General features: G+C 49.3%; 1 protein-coding gene across 4 annotated transcripts in view; it reads right to left on the bottom strand.

The window, feature by feature from the left end:
• The window catches only part of LOC117362460 (E3 SUMO-protein ligase RanBP2-like), a 353,806-nt gene that overhangs the window by 51,546 nt on the left and 286,537 nt on the right, over positions 1-15,723 (bottom strand). For all 4 annotated transcript variants that reach the window (XM_033948861.1, XM_033948860.1, XM_033948862.1 and 1 more), the window contains one exon: positions 1,158-1,262. In XM_033948861.1, the coding sequence (XP_033804752.1) occupies positions 1,158-1,262 (105 nt within the window). The remainder of the gene's footprint in view (positions 1-1,157; positions 1,263-15,723) is intronic.

The following is a 15,723-nucleotide window of genomic DNA, read 5'->3' as shown; positions in this document are numbered from 1 at the left end:
ATGAACTGGCATGACTTTCCATTCCAGGGTCAGCGCCTAATTTGCAACCAAGCTGGAAGAGAAGGGAAGATCTACAATCATCTAACTGGTACCTGTAATCCTGCTTACTCCCAGGCCAAGGCAAATGTGTCAACAGAAAAGCTGAAGAGCTATGGCTGACCAGTTAGTATGTCACTCTCCTTTTCCCCAACTTAATGGATACCAATGGAAGGAAGAAGGGTGGGAGAACCCTCCAAACTTTTGTAATTGGTCCCAAGCAATAGTTGTCAGCATACTTTAAGAGACAAGCATGGTACAAATGGTACATACTGAGATGAATGAGTTGGTCTTTGACCGTTAAGTAGATCCTCTTATTTTATACATTTTTTTATAGAATTACATATGTTACAAAAATCCCAAGTTCTTCAGGATTAACTGGATCCAAAACCATTGCTCCTGATTAGCCTATCTCTGAGAGAGACCCCTCTGGTTGGAACCCTGAGCTCCTCTGGGTAATTGCCATACCCTCCATTTGGAATGAAACAGAAATGCCACTTTACAGGTTTACATTCAGTATTATCAGCAGTGAGAGAGGAAGGAGGGAATCCAGAAATTTCAGTTACCCAAAATAAAGTTATTTCCTCCTTTTCCACCCCCACACCTAAGCTCAATCCCTAAGGAGCTCTGTACTACTGACAGTTTTCCAACTGGGGAGAAGCTGCCTCAGACAAAACAGTTCAGGAGCTGCAGTCAGTCTGTCACTATCCATTGGAGAAAGAGCATTTTAATGCTGGATGGTACCCTTAAGGGGTGATTCACACAGAACTATTTTTTCTCTATTGCCTGATTGACACACATCCAACAGGTTCTGTTCTGGTGTGGTATGGACGCTAAGGACATTTTTAGGTTTGATCAACTATGCAAATGTGTTAAACACATGTGCTCATTTTCAAAGCACATAGATTTATAAAGTTACACAGTAACATATGTGACTTTGTAATTCTATGTGCCTGAAAATGAGCCTCAATGTATGCAGATGGCACAATCACCCAGAGGAAGGCAGTTTTCAGAATTAGAAAATCATTGGCAAAAATTACCAAAATATTTAGAATATGATGATTTTTCTTTTGTTATACATCTGCTCTAAAAATCAACAGGTAGAAAATAACATTTCATACCTTTACGGCCAAAGGAAAAGTCCCCAGAGCTATTAGAAGCCAAATCTGCAAATGATATTTCTGAAGCTGAACCAAATCCAAAGGAAAACGGGACATTCTCCAAGCCTGCAAGAAAAAGATTATGTTCAAATCTATTTTATTGTGGATTCAAGACTTAACAATGAGCAGAGTGAAGTCAACTAGAACAGCATCCAACAATATAATATATATTGTTTAACAGAATAGAACTATTCCCCTCCCCCCTAACCCATCCCAACCAACCAAGTCGCAAGTTACATCCCCCCCCCCCCCAAAGAAAAGCACACAGCAGGCGACCATAAGGTCTCAAACGCTGCAAAGGCCCATACTCTTGTGACCCCTGGGCAGCCTCAAAAATCTTCCCCCAACAAAGGAGTTAACCCTCCCCCCAGACATACACAGTATTCGATCCTGGGTAAGAGCATGCTGCACCCCATAGAAACATAGAATATGACGGCAGAAAAGGGCCTATGGCCCAAGTCTGCCCACTCAAATAACCCTCCCCTCTAAGTTCCTCTTTGAAGTGAGCCCACGTGTTGATCCCATTTGACCTTAAAATCAGTCACGTTACTGGCCTCAACTACCTGAAGTGGAAGATTATTCCAACGGTCGACCACTCTTTCGGTGAATAAGTACTTCCTAGTGTCACCATGGAATCTCCCGCCTCTGATTTTCAGCGGATGCCCCCTTGTCGCCGTAGGGCCTGTAAGGAAGAAGATATCTTCTTCCACCTCAATGCGGCCAGTAACGTATTTGAACGTCTCTATCATGTCACCCCTCTCTCTGCGTTCCTCGAGAGAGTAAAGATGCAACTTACCTAGTCGTTCTTCATAAGGGACATCCTTGAGCCCTGAGACCATCTTGGTGGCCAATCGTTGAACCGATTCCATTCTTAGCACATCCTTCCGATAGTGTGGCCTCCAAAACTGTACACAGTACTCCAGATGTGGTCTCACCATGGACCTGTACAGCGGCATCACCACCTCGGGCCTTCGGCTGACAAAGCTTCTCCGGATGCAACCTAGCATTTGTCTAGCTTTAGATGAGGCTTTCTCCACCTGATTGGCTGCCTTCATATCATCACTAATGATTACTCCCAGGTCTCATTCTGCGACAGTTCTGGTCAAGGTCTCACCATTCAGAGTGTAGGTTCTGCATGGGTTTCTGCCACCAAGGTGCATTATCTTACACTTTTTGGCATTGAAATTCAGCTGCCAAAGAGTAGACCAGTGTTCCAGAACAAGTATGTCCTGTGTCATAGCGTCAGGCATGGTATCTCCGCTCACTATGTTACACAATTTAGCATCATCGGCAAATAATGCAATTTTTCTCCGAAGACCCTGAGGCAGATTTTGTATGAAGATATTAAATAGGATTGGGCCCAGGACCGAGCCCTGCGGTACTCCACTGTGCACTTCCGACTTTTCAGAGGGGGTACCATTTACCACCACCCTCTGATGTCTACCACTGAGCCAGTCTTTAACCCATAGGATCTAAGCTAGAGGATTTAAAAGGAGGCTACGACCTCGAGGCGATAAGGAAGTCATATAAACTCAACCAAACAAGCAGAAAATTTCTCCATCTTTGAGGATGATCTATCGCTTCCCAAGGCCAAATTATGCACCATAGACTTCCAACTCCAAAACGAGTTAAAAGCTTGTTAATAAAAGGAACCCCCCCTCCCCTAATTTATTTAAAAACAGATTTCTAGTCAAAAGGGTGATGAAGTGAACAATTTATATTTATATAGACCCCATTACTCAAGCAGGTATTGCCATTCTCAATAAGCCTCATGGTATGGCAAACATTATTGAGGTGCAGTAAAGCTTAAAACAGGAGAAGAAACAGAATTTATTTTAATGATTTTGTTACAACTGCTCATAATTCATGTAAACTTCGATGCAAATTGATAGATGGACTCATCCACGCTCTCACAGAGCATGAATATGCAAAGATTCAAACTCCAGTCCTAGAATCTCTGAACCAAAATTCTAAGCTTCAATAACCAGAAACCCAATTCTGAAATATTAGAGAAACTGATACTATCGCTATTTATTCTAGTGCTGTGGTTCTTAAATCTGTCCTAGAGCAGTGGTTCTTAAGCCAGTCGTGTTTTCAAGATATTCCTAATGAATATGCATGAGGCAGATTTGCGTGCTTGTCACCTCTATTATATGCAAATCTGCCTCATGCATATTCATTAAGAATATCTTGAAAACACAACTAGCTTAAGAACCACTGCTCTAGGACAAGTTTAAGAACCACTGCTCTAGTGCTACAAATATACACAGTGCTGTATACAAAAATGTAAGGAAAAGTCTTTGCTTGATAGAATAAAGGATTAGAGAGATTTTATTAAGGGAATGAATGAAACATTAGCAATGAACAGGTGAATAAGGGGTTAACAATTAAAGCAGCCTCAAAAAAGTGATCTTTAACTTGGATTTGAATAGGGCCAGAGACTGATCATGATATACCAACTCAAGAAGTCTATTCCAGGCATATAGTGTAGCAAGATAGAAGGAACAGAGTGAGTTGGTTGGGGAGAAGAGTACAGATGAGAAAGACTTACTGGATGAATGAAATTACAGGGGAGAGTGAAGAGGGATATATAAGCAGCTGTAGAATAAATCTACAGTAAAAACCTTGGAATGCAGATAACTTGGTATGTAAGTGTTTTGCAAGACAAGCAAAACATACAAGCAAGGTCTTGCAATATAAAGTACATACAGTATACACACATCACATCATCACAACTGAGCCGATGGTTCTCTCTCTGACACTGCAAGAGTGTAGTGACTGTTCTAAATGAGCGAGGTCTTGCAATACAAGTATGTATAGTATTCTGTATTAAAGTTTTGGGGTTGTGGAATGAATTGTTTGAGTTTCCATTATTTCTTATGGGGAAATTTGCTTTGATATGAGTGTTTTGGATTACAAGTATGTTTTTGGAACAAATTATGCTCATAAACCAAGGTTTTACTGTACTTGTAAGTCAGTAAGAGGAGTTTGAACTTAATCTGGAAACAGATAGCAAGCCAATGAAGTGACTTGAGAAGGGAGTTGGCCAAGTGAGTGTAGCAACATTGGCAGAAGACAGGTCATGCAATATAATTTGAGAGAGTGAGAAGTGATGAGTATGAATAAAGTTACTATTTTCTCAGAAATGAAAAGAACCAAATTTGTTGATGTTAGAGAAATCTGTTGGATGTGTGAAGAGAAAAACAGAGGAGTCAAAGATTAACCCAAGAACATAGGAAGGAAAAAGCAAAGTTACTTACCTGTAGCAGGTGTTCTCTAAGCACAAACAGCACAGTTACTTACTGTAATAGGAACAGCAGGCAGATATTCTCACATGTAGGTGAGATCATCCATGAAGCCCTAGTAAGGACAGCTTTAAAAGTGCATCGCCACTTTAAGAACTTTAGAAAGTCTGCGACTGACTGTACCGCACATGCACGAGTGTCTTCACGCCTGACATAGGTGCATTGCTCCTCAGTTCAATAAGCCAGGTAAGAAGCCAACCAGGGGAGGTGGGTGGGTTGTGAGAATATCTGCCTGCTGTCCCTGGATAACACCTGTTACAGTAAGTAACTGTGCTTTATCCCAGGACAAGCAGGCAGCATATTCTCACATGTGGGACTCCCTAGCTTACTAGAATGGGATGGAGGGAGAGTTGGCCATTAGGAAAATAAATACATTTTGCAATACTGCTTGGCTGAAGTGACCATCCGTCTGGAATAAAATTCCAGACAGTAGTGTGATATGAATGTGTGAACTGATGACCAAGTAGCAGCTTTACAGATTTCATCAATAGGAGTAGAGCACAGAAAAGCTACTTAAGCTGCCATATCTCAAATCTTATGGACTGAACCTGACTCTCCAGATGCAGCCTGGCCTAAGCATAACAGAAGGAGATGCAAGCAGCCAACCAATTGGAAATCGTTCTTTTGGAAACAGGATGCCCCAACTTACCGTATTTTCGCGGATATAACGCGCGCGTTATACGTGATTTTACGTACCGCGCATACCCCTCGCGCGGTATATGCCTGAGCGCGGTATAGAAAAGTTTTTAAACATAGTTCCCACCCCGCCCGACGCCCGATTCACCCCCCCAGCAGGACCGCTCGCACCCCCACCCCGAACGACCGCTCGCACGCGCTCCCACCCGCACCCGCATCCACGATCGGAGCAAGAGGAAGCCCAAGCCCTCTTGCCCGGCCGACTCCCCGACGTCCGATACATCCCCCCCTGGCAGGACCACTCGCACCCCCACCCCGAAGGACCGCCGACTTCCCGACAATATCGGGCCAGGAGGGAGCCCAAACCCTCCTGGCCACGGCGACCCCCTACCCCCACCCCGCACTACATTACGGGCAGGAGGGATCCCAGGCCCTCCTGCCCTCGACGCAAACCCCCCTCCCTCCAACGACCGCCCCCCCAAGAACCTCCGCCCGTCCCCCAGCCGACCCGCGACCCCCCTGGCCGACCCCCACGACACCCCCACCCGCCTTCCCCGTACCTTTGTGTAGTTGGGCCAGAAGGGAGCCCAAACCCTCCTGGCCACGGCGACCCCCTAACCCCACCCCGCACTACATTACGGGCAGGAGGGATCCCAGGCCCTCCTGCCCTCGACGCAAACCCCCCTCCCTCCAACGACCGCCCCCCCCCAAGAACCTCCGACCGCCCCCCCAGCCGACCCGCGACCCCCCTGGCCGACCCCCACGACCCCCCCACCCCCTTCCCCGTACCTTTGGAAGTTGGCCGGACAGACGGGAGCCAAACCCGCCTGTCCGGCAGGCAGCCAACGAAGGAATGAGGCCGGATTGGCCCATCCGTCCTAAAGCTCCGCCTACTGGTGGGGCCTAAGGCGCGTGGGCCAATCAGAATAGGCCCTGGAGCCTTAGGTCCCACCTGGGGGCGCGGCCTGAGACACATGGTCGGGTTTGGCCCATGTGCCTCAGGCCGCGCCCCCAGGTGGGACCTAAGGCTCCAGGGCCTATTCTGATTGGCCCACGCGCCTTAGGCCCCACCAGTAGGCGGAGCTTTAGGACGGATGGGCCAATCCGGCCTCATTCCTTCGTTGGCTGCCTGCCGGACAGGCGGGTTTGGCTCCCGTCTGTCCGGCAACTTCCAAAGGTACGGGGAAGGGGGGTGGGGGTCGGCCAGGGGGGTCGCGGGTCGGCTGGGGGACGGGCGGAGGTTCTTGGGGGGGGGGCGGGCGTTGGAGGGAGGGGGGTTTGCGTCGAGGGCAGGAGGGCCTGGGATCCCTCCTGCCCGTAATGTAGTGCGGGGTGGGGTTAGGGGGTCGCCGTGGCCAGGAGGGTTTGGGCTCCCTTCTGGCCCAACTACACAAAGGTACGGGGAAGGCGGGTGGGGGTGTCGTGGGGGTCGGCCAGGGGGGTCGCGGGTCGGCTGGGGGACGGGCGGAGGTTCTTGGGGGGGGGCGGTCGTTGGGGGGGGAGGGGGGTTTGCGTCGAGGGCAGGAGGGCCTGGGATCCCTCCTGCCCGTAATGTAGTGCGGGGTGGGGGTAGGGGGTCGCCGTGGCCAGGAGGGTTTGGGCTCCCTCCTGGCCCGATATTGTTGGGGAGTCGGCGGTCCTTCGGGGTGAGGGTGCGAGTGGTCCTGCCGGGGGGGGGGGGGATGTATCGGACGTCGGGGGGGGGCATCAGGCTTTCAGGATGGGGACAGACCTTCAAGGGGGGACAGGACTTCAAGGGGGGACAGTGCACGGAAAGTCAGGGGGTTGAACGGAGAGTCGGGACAGCGCACGGAAAGTCAGGGCAGTGCACGGAAGTCAGGGCGGGCGAAAGGAGCGTCGGGCATCATGCGCGTTATATGCCTGAGCGCGGTATAGAAAAGTTTTGGTACATATCATCGTGATTTCTGCGCGCTATACCCCTGTGCGCGTTTTACACAGGTGCGCGTTATATCCGCGAAAATACGGTATTAGGGTCAAAGAAGACAAAAAATTGGGGAGAAGTTTTATGTGGTTTAGTCTTATGCAAATAGTAAGCCAATGCAGTCCAGAGTATGAAGAACCATTTCACCAGGATGAGAATGAGGCTTAGGGAACAATACTGGAAGAACAATTGATTGATTGAGATGAAAATCAGTGACAACCTTCAGTAGGAACTTCGGATGAGTGTGAAGTACAACCTTGTTATGATGGAACCCTTCTCTGAGCAGAAAATAGGGAAATGAAAAACTACTTTCCAAGTAAGATATTTTAGATGAGCTGCAGACATTGGTTCAAAGGGAGGCTTCGTCAATCTAGCAAGAACCACATTAAGATCACAAACCACTGGAGGAATTAAAGGATAAGCAGTGAGAGGTTTGCTATCCACTGGTTGATGAAAGGCACTGATAGCACCGAGATGGACTCAGATGGAAGTAGATCTGATGCCAGAGTCAGACAAGTGAAGTAGATAATCCAATACTGAGGAAACAGAGATGGATTTTGGATTCTGCTGATGCAGCGTACACACCAAGAAGAAAAACGTGTTCATTTTTGCTGGTAACACTGCTGTGTGGATGGTTTTCTGGAAGCTTCCGAGATGAAGCAAACAGGCTGAGAAAAGTGAAGATCAGCAGAGCTTAGCCCAAGAGGTATCAAGTAGTAAACATTGAAGATTGAGGTGCAGAAGAGATCCTTGACCCTGCGTGAGAAGAGAGGGAAAATTGAGAGTTATTGCCATCTTGGTACTGAGTTGAAGTAGAAGGGAGAACCAGGGCTGTCTGGGCCATCGAGGAGTTATAAGAATCATGGAGGCCGATTCCTGTTTGAGTTTGACAAGTGTCTTGAGGAAGAGAAGAATGGGAGGAAATGCATAGAGCAGAAAAGTGTCCAAGTCCAGGCGATGAGGCAAGTACTACCTGTAGCAGAACTGGGGTAACTTGTGGTTTAGAGGGGACACAAACAGGTAAATGTGAGGAATCTGATGAAGAACTGGAGAGTTGATCATCCATTCGTGAGGTTGAAGAATTCTGCTAAGTTTGTCTGCTAATGAAATCTGTTTCCCTTGAACATAGATTGCTTTGAGGAAGATGTGAGCAATCGCCCATTGCCAGATCTTCTAGGCCTCCTGACAAAGAAGGAGAAACTGTTCCTCCTTGTTTATTTAGATAATACATGGCCACTTGATTATCCGTGTGGACTAGAAGGACATGACCTGAGACTAAATGCTGAAAAGTCTTGAGAGCATTGAAAATCGCTCTGAGTTCCAGTAGATTGATATAATGGCACTGGTCCCAGGAAGACCAGTGCCCTTGAGTGTGAAGTCCATCTAGATGAGCTCTTAAGTAAAGTCTCCCTACAAGAAAAAGCCTGGAATTCCGAGACCCATCTCACTGATGTTACAGTCACCAGAAAAAACATCTTGAGCGTCAAAATCTATCAATGATGCTTCCTTCAGCGGCTGGAAGCTTAGCTGAGGCCTCACAAAACCATGTTAAGATCCCAAGAAGGGAATGGGGCTTTGACCAAAGATCTATTGCGTAGTGTACCCTTCAAAATCCAGCAATGTCTGAATGAGACGCCAACATAGTTCTTCAGTCTTGAGCCCTAAAACAAGAGAGACCGGCAAATTGGACTTGAAGGGAAGCCACTCTATGTCCTTTGTCAAGGCTGACTTGGAGGAAAGCAAACACCACAGAAACCAGAGCTGAAAACAGCTCCACATTTTCCTGGGTACATCACTGCTGGAAAGTCTGCCACACCTTAGCATAGGCTGAGTCTGTAGTTGGCTTCTTAGACTTGAGGAGAATGGTAATGACCACTTCAGAGTACCACTTATGCGCTAACGCTTTGAGTTGAAGAGCCAAGCCATAACAAAGCAATCCGGATCCCCTATTGGACCCTGAGAAAGAAGGTCCGGATGCCCCTATAGCCTGAGACCAGGACCCATCCAAAGACACACCACATTCACGTATCACAATTGCATGGCCAGTCTGGAGCAACTAGAATGACCTCCCCCTGATGACTTGTGATCCTTTGAAGAATTTGGCCTATCATGGGCTACAGAGGAAAGACGTACAAGTAGCACGCTCTGCGACCACGGCTGGACCAGAGAATCCAGATTCGTGCTTCCGAGCTTGCAGCTTCAACTGAAGAATCTGTCCACCTTTTTGTTCTTTGCCGTAGCCATTAGGTCAAATTGCTGCCTACTCCAGTGACAAACAATGGCTTGGAAGTCTCTGACAGTGCCCACTCTCCCAGATTCAAGGTTTATCTGCTGATGAAGTCGGCTTGGACATTGTCCACTCCTGCTATGTGTGCCGCAGAGAGCGCCTGCAGATGGTGTTCTGCTCAACTGAAAAGAAAGTGGGCTTCCAGACACAGAGGGGCACTTGGTGCCCCCTTGGCGACTGACTTAGACCACAGCTATAGCATAGTCCGAGAAGACCTGAACCACCTGGCCTTCCAAACTCTTCTGCAGTTTTAACAGAGCAAGCCGAATGGCTCAAAGTTCCAGCTCATTGATCAACCATCTCCTCTGGGTGGGCGACCAATGCCCCTGAATCGGCTAATAGCTGCAATGAGCTCCTCAGCTGATGAGACTGGTATCCATCATAGCGACCACCCAGGATGCTATGTGGAGGGGCATGCCCTTGGTGAGGAACAGAGCAAAGCCACCAGTTCATGTTGGCCTGGGCTTCCAGAATCCAAGGCAAAGACTTCTGTAAAGAATGTTTGCGGAGACCATGTGAGGAATACGTGCTGGAGAGGACGAATGTGGGCCTTGCCCAAGGAACCACATCAATCGTGGCTACCATAGAATCTATGACTTGAAGACAATCCCATGCTGAGGGAGCTGGCTTGGTCAGGAGGCCAGTTATCTGCATGCAGCCGTGTCGCACAAGATCTCCAGGTACTTCAGGGATTGTGCTGGAGACAAATGGCTCTTTCTATAATTCACAATCCAACCCAGACCCTTCCAGGACTCTGATCACCTGATCCACCATGCACTGACTCTCAGACGAGGGGGTTTGGATTAGCCAGTCATCCAGGTAAGGATGCACTTGCAACCCCAACTTTCACAGGTGGGCTGCCAGGGCTGAAAATCTTAGGAACTTTCTGTGGTCTGGAAAAATGGGAATATGCACGTAGGCTTCTGTCTGATCTAGAGAGATCAGAAACTCTCCCAGAGTCACCACCATTATGACAGATCGAACTGTGTCCATGCAAAAACGCAGGACCCTGAGCGCTGCATTCACTTGAGTAAGGTCCAGAATAGATTTTCAATCAAAGAAGTCTTTCTTTGGCACAATGAAGTATATGGAGTATCTGCCCAAGCCTTCAGGCGGCACATGTTCTACGACCTGAATGTCTAACAATCTTCTCACAGTGGCTTGCACTTGGGTCACTTTTGCCAGGCGCCCCATGGCAGAATCCATAAACCAATCTGTTAGAGGCGAGTGAATTTTAGTTTATAGCTGCTCTGGATGATATCCAGAACTCAGTGGTCAGAGCAAATCCAAGCCCATGCCTGTGCAAAATCTGAGAGCTGGCCCTCAATCTTAAAGAGGCCGCTCCCGACCTAGTATTATTTCATTTTCTTGGAAGAGGGAGCAGCTCAGGGAGCTGAGGACTGGTTGCGTCAGGACTCGGAAAATCTCTGCCTTTAACTCTGGGAGTATCTCTGGGACACAACTCAGGAATACTGTCTAGACCAGTGGTATTCAACTCAGTTCTCAGGGACCACCTGGCTAGTCAGGTTATCAAAATCTCTGTCATCCAAATCCATTGTGGATATCCTGAAAACCCGTCTGGCCAGGTGGTCCCTGAGGACTGGGTTGAATACCACTGGTCTAGACCTCCTGAAGTCATGAAACTTAGAGCGCCCAGCACCTCTAGATGCTCTGGACTTGCTGTCAACCAAGGTTTCAGGCTGACAATCCATTACACAGTTCATAAGATCGTCCAGTCATTTACCAAACTGCCCTTGAAAGGGAGTCTGCTAAGAGTTGCTTTGGAGGTGGAATCATCAGCCCACTGCTAGATCCATAACATCCTTCGGGCAGAAATTGAGTAAGCATACACTTTACTCATGACATGAATTATGTTGTAGAAAGAATCTGTTACATAATCAACTCCTGATATAAGGAGCTGGAGCACAGGCTCATAGCTCTCATGATCTAGAGTTCGCAGCCTAGAAATACAGGCACTGGTCACAAAGGAAGCTGTAGAGGCCTCCTTGATTTCCAAAGATACCACCTCAAAACTCTCTTGAGGACTGTGTCCACTCGGTGATCTGGCATATTCTTAAGTACCATGCCACTGTCATGTAGGAGACAGGTATATTTTGTAACCTGCACAACCAAGAAATCCACCTTGGGCTGAGTAAACAGCTGATGGTACTCATGTGTCATGGGATACAGCCAAATTACAGCTCTTACTATCTTGAGAGACCCCTCTGGAGTATCCCACTGCTCCAAGAGTAAGACACTGATGTCAGGATGCCAGGAAAATATTGAAGACTGAACCCTCACACCACTCAATAGAGGAGGAGGAGATAGAAGGAACCAGATGGGAGTCCAAATTCAGCTCTCAAAGGGATTTGGAAATGAGATTCAGTAAAGTTGTGGGTTTGAATGAGTGTAGAACTGTGGAATCATCACCCGGATCAAGAGCCAGGATGGGTTCCAAAGCGCCAGACTGGAGCCCTGCCTCTCTTGACAGGGTGGGAGCATCCCGAGACAATAAGAGAACAGTGAGAGACTAATCATCATCTGTATCTGTGACATCTCCCATGTGCTGGTCAGCGGTAGCCTGTGAAGCTGGAATATTTTGGGAGATCTTGCCCCAACGTGCAATGTCTGGAGTGCTGCCAGCCAGTGCTGTGACAGGACAGCTCTCTTGAAATGCTTTCTACATCAACTTGATGAATTCCAGAATAAAAATGCTGAACCAGGCAAAGCTGAGCCTCCAGAAGAGGACTCCAACTTGAGTCTCTTGGGAACAGGTGCATCTGCACCTTTCTGCACAGAATGGCTGCTGTTCTGGGGCCCAGAAAAGAAAATGGTGTGAACCAAAGGGCCTGCTGCCTGATCTAAGGCCTGAGAGCGCAAAGGGAAGACTGAGCCAGACGCCCCTGCCTCCCTCTCCCGTGCAGTGCAGCACATGGTGCAAGGACGCTCCTCAAGCTCACATTTTGTGCAATCCTGGCATGTATTAAGGGTAAAAGAGCCAGAGGACTCCATCCCCACCAGTTTTGAGGCCAAATGAGAAGATTTGAAGGTATAAGAATGTTGTGGGGGAAAAAAAAAAGATTGCTAAAATCCAAGATGGCCACCATCAGACTTTTGGCACCAAAAACACACTAAAAAAACCCAGCAAATCAACCAACCAAAACCCGACAATTTTATGATTTTAGGGGAACATATACAAACATGCAGAAATGTTCAAATCTGCAATTTACAGACACCCCCCTCCCCCCCGATTCACCTCACAGGCTTTAACAGCCTTACTTTGTGTTAGCAATGTACTGCAGCCTGCCTCAGCTCCCTAATGTAGCTGGCAAAAGAAAATAAATCATTGCCTCATCCAGAATGAATCACAAATGCTGAATCTTTGGGTTGCCAGTCAGACTTGATGTCTGACTGAACTCCACACCCCTGTGGATCGATGGATGTGGAAAGTTAAAATAAAAAAAAAGAGGGGGAGGTGGGGAGTTTGAAAACACAGCTGCAAGACACCATTGAGCCTCCTACAGATGCCCAACAGCCTGCGCTCAAACCCCTGCCAAGCAAGTGAGCAACATTATCCAGGGACAATCTCAAGCTCCAAAAATGTTTCTGCAGGCTGACCAACAATTACCACAGGGATTGGCCTGTCAACTGCAGACCACCTTCTGCTTATTCTCCATGCAGGTAAAGCTGAATCCACAAATTTCACCCGTGGCTCTACAATTCAGACTAGAAGCTGCACTCCTCTCCTAAATCTGACTTTACAGAATCACTGCAACACAGACTGGAAGCTGCTCTCCAAATCTTTCCTTATTTTGACTTTTAACAGAGACTCTTTACTTCCATAAAACTGCACCTTTGACATAACATTTGCTAACTCCAGGAAACCCTTCAAGATGGTCTCCATACTTATACATTGAACCTGGCTTAGGCCCTCCCTCCCACCCCTCAACCAAGCTCCATAGGCACACATTACACATATAGACCACCTACCAATTAACCCCAACAAACCTCACCTGCTACCCAACCAAATCCTACTATAGCTTCATATCCTTAACCTAGCCACCACAGCCATTCCAAATTACATTGCTTTCATAATACCAATTCCACAACCTGTGTTCTCCTACTTATTGTATTCCCCTAACTCAGTAATCACAGGCCATGGTCAATATGGTGACCTCTGTCACCTTCATCACAGGAAATCCTTATCATGCAGACCCCAATACCTTAGGCCTATCCCCATCACCCCTCCCTTACCCACACCCAATAACCTCAAAATGGTACTAGCAAATGCAAGGTCCGTAAACAACAAAGATACTATACTATATGACCTCCTCACAGACAATAACTGGGACACCTTCCTAATTACTGAAACTTGGCTCAAAGATAATGACAGAACTACCCTGGGTATGCTGTGCTCTCCAGGATTCCAAGCAATAACTTGCTCATGCACTGACACTAGAGGTGGAGGAGTAGCTGCCATCAATAAGTCCAAACTCAACCCAAGACTAATAGATGTGATAACACTAAACAAGCTAGAGTGCCTCACCTTCTTGGTGGGTCACAACATAGATCTAACCTTCACCTTGATATACAGAGCACTGCACTCTCTAATGACCATCCTAGATGACCTACTGTCCATCCTAAGCAAACTGGTCATCACATACAATCAAATAATCATACTTGGAGGCTTCAACTTCACAAACTACCCATATGAAACTGGAGCCCCAGCAGACTTCATCACTTCACTAGTAGACCTAGGCTTCCAACAAATGGTCCCTTCGCCGACTCACTCTATGGTTCACATCCTAGATCCAGTCTTTACTCAAAAAGACATTTCACTCACTACACAAACCCCAGTCTGACCACCATTTAATCACATTCAACCACAGTTACATGACAAAGCAACCCCAATATAAAATACAGTGGTGCCTCGCATAACGGACGCCTCGCACAGCGAACGCTGCGCACAACGAACTTTATGTCTTGATTCGTACAACGAACTTCGTTTCACACAACGAAGTCGCCCGAGCTGCATCCTTCCGCGCAGGCACTGCGTTAACTGCCCTCTCTCCGCCTGGCTCCCTCTTGCCCCCCCCCGACTCCCCGACACGATCGGGGCAAGAGGGAGCCCAAGCCCTCTTGCCCCCCCGACTCCCCGACACGATCGGGGCAAGAGGGAGCCCAAGCCCTCTTGCCCCCCCGACTCCCCGACACGATCGGGGCAAGAGGGAGCTCAAGCCCTCTTGCCCCCCCGACTCCCCGACACGATCGGGGCAAGAGGGAGCCCAAGCCCTCTTGCCCCCCCGACTCCCCGACACGATCGGGGCAAGAGGGAGCTCAAGCCCTCTTGCCCCCCCGACTCCCCGACACGATCGGGGCAAGAGGGAGCCCAAGCCCTCTTGCCCCCCGACTCCCCGACACGATCGGGCCAGGAGGGAGCCCAAGTCCTCCTGGCCACGGCGACCCCCTAACCCCACCCTGCACTACATTACGGGCAGGAGGGATCCCAGGCCCTCCTGCCCTCGACGCAAACCCCCCCTCCCCCCAACGACCGCCCCCCCCAAGAACCTCCGACCGCCCCCCAGCCGACCCGCGACCCCCCTGGCCGACCCCCACGACACCCCCAACCCCCTTCCCCGTACCTTTCTGTAGTTGGCCGGACAGACGGCAGCCAAACCCGCCTGTCCGGCAGGCAGCCAACGACGGAATGAGGCCGGATTGGCCCATCCGTCCCAAAGCTCCGCCTACTGGTGGGGCCTAAGGCGCCTGGGCCAATCAGAATAGGCCCGGGAGCCTTAGGTCCCTCCTGGGGGCGGGGCCTGAGGCACATGGGCCCAACCCGACCATGTGCCTCAGGCCCTGCCCCCAGAAGGGACCTAAGGCTCCCGGGCCTATTCTGATTGGCCCAGGCGCCTTAGGCCCCACCAGTAGGCGGAGCTTTGGGACGGATGGGCCAATCCGGCCTCATTCCGTCGTTGGCTGCCTGCCGGACAGGCGGGTTTGGCTCCCGTCTGTCCGGCCAACTACAGAAAGGTACGGGGAAGGGGGTTGGGGGTGTCGTGGGGGTCGGCCAGGGGGGTCGCGGGTCGGCTGGGGGGGCGGTCGGAGGTTCTTGGGGGGGGCGGTCGTTGGGGGGAGGGGGGGTTTGCGTCGAGGGCAGGAGGGCCTGGGATCCCTCCTGCCCGTAATGTAGTGCAGGGTGGGGTTAGGGGGTCGCCGTGGCCAGGAGGACTTGGGCTCCCTCCTGGCCCGATATTGTCGGGGAGTTGGGGAAGCGGCGGGGCAAGAGGGCTTGGGCTCCCTCTTGCCCCGATCGTGTCGGGGAGTCGGGGGGGGCAAGAGGGCTTGGGCTCCCTC

The sequence above is a fragment of the Geotrypetes seraphini genome, chromosome 6 (genome assembly GCF_902459505.1).
Source record: "Geotrypetes seraphini chromosome 6, aGeoSer1.1, whole genome shotgun sequence".
Lineage (NCBI taxonomy): Eukaryota > Metazoa > Chordata > Amphibia > Gymnophiona > Dermophiidae > Geotrypetes > Geotrypetes seraphini.
Note: the sequence above shows the minus strand (reverse complement) of the source record. Positions and strands in the feature narration are given on the sequence as shown.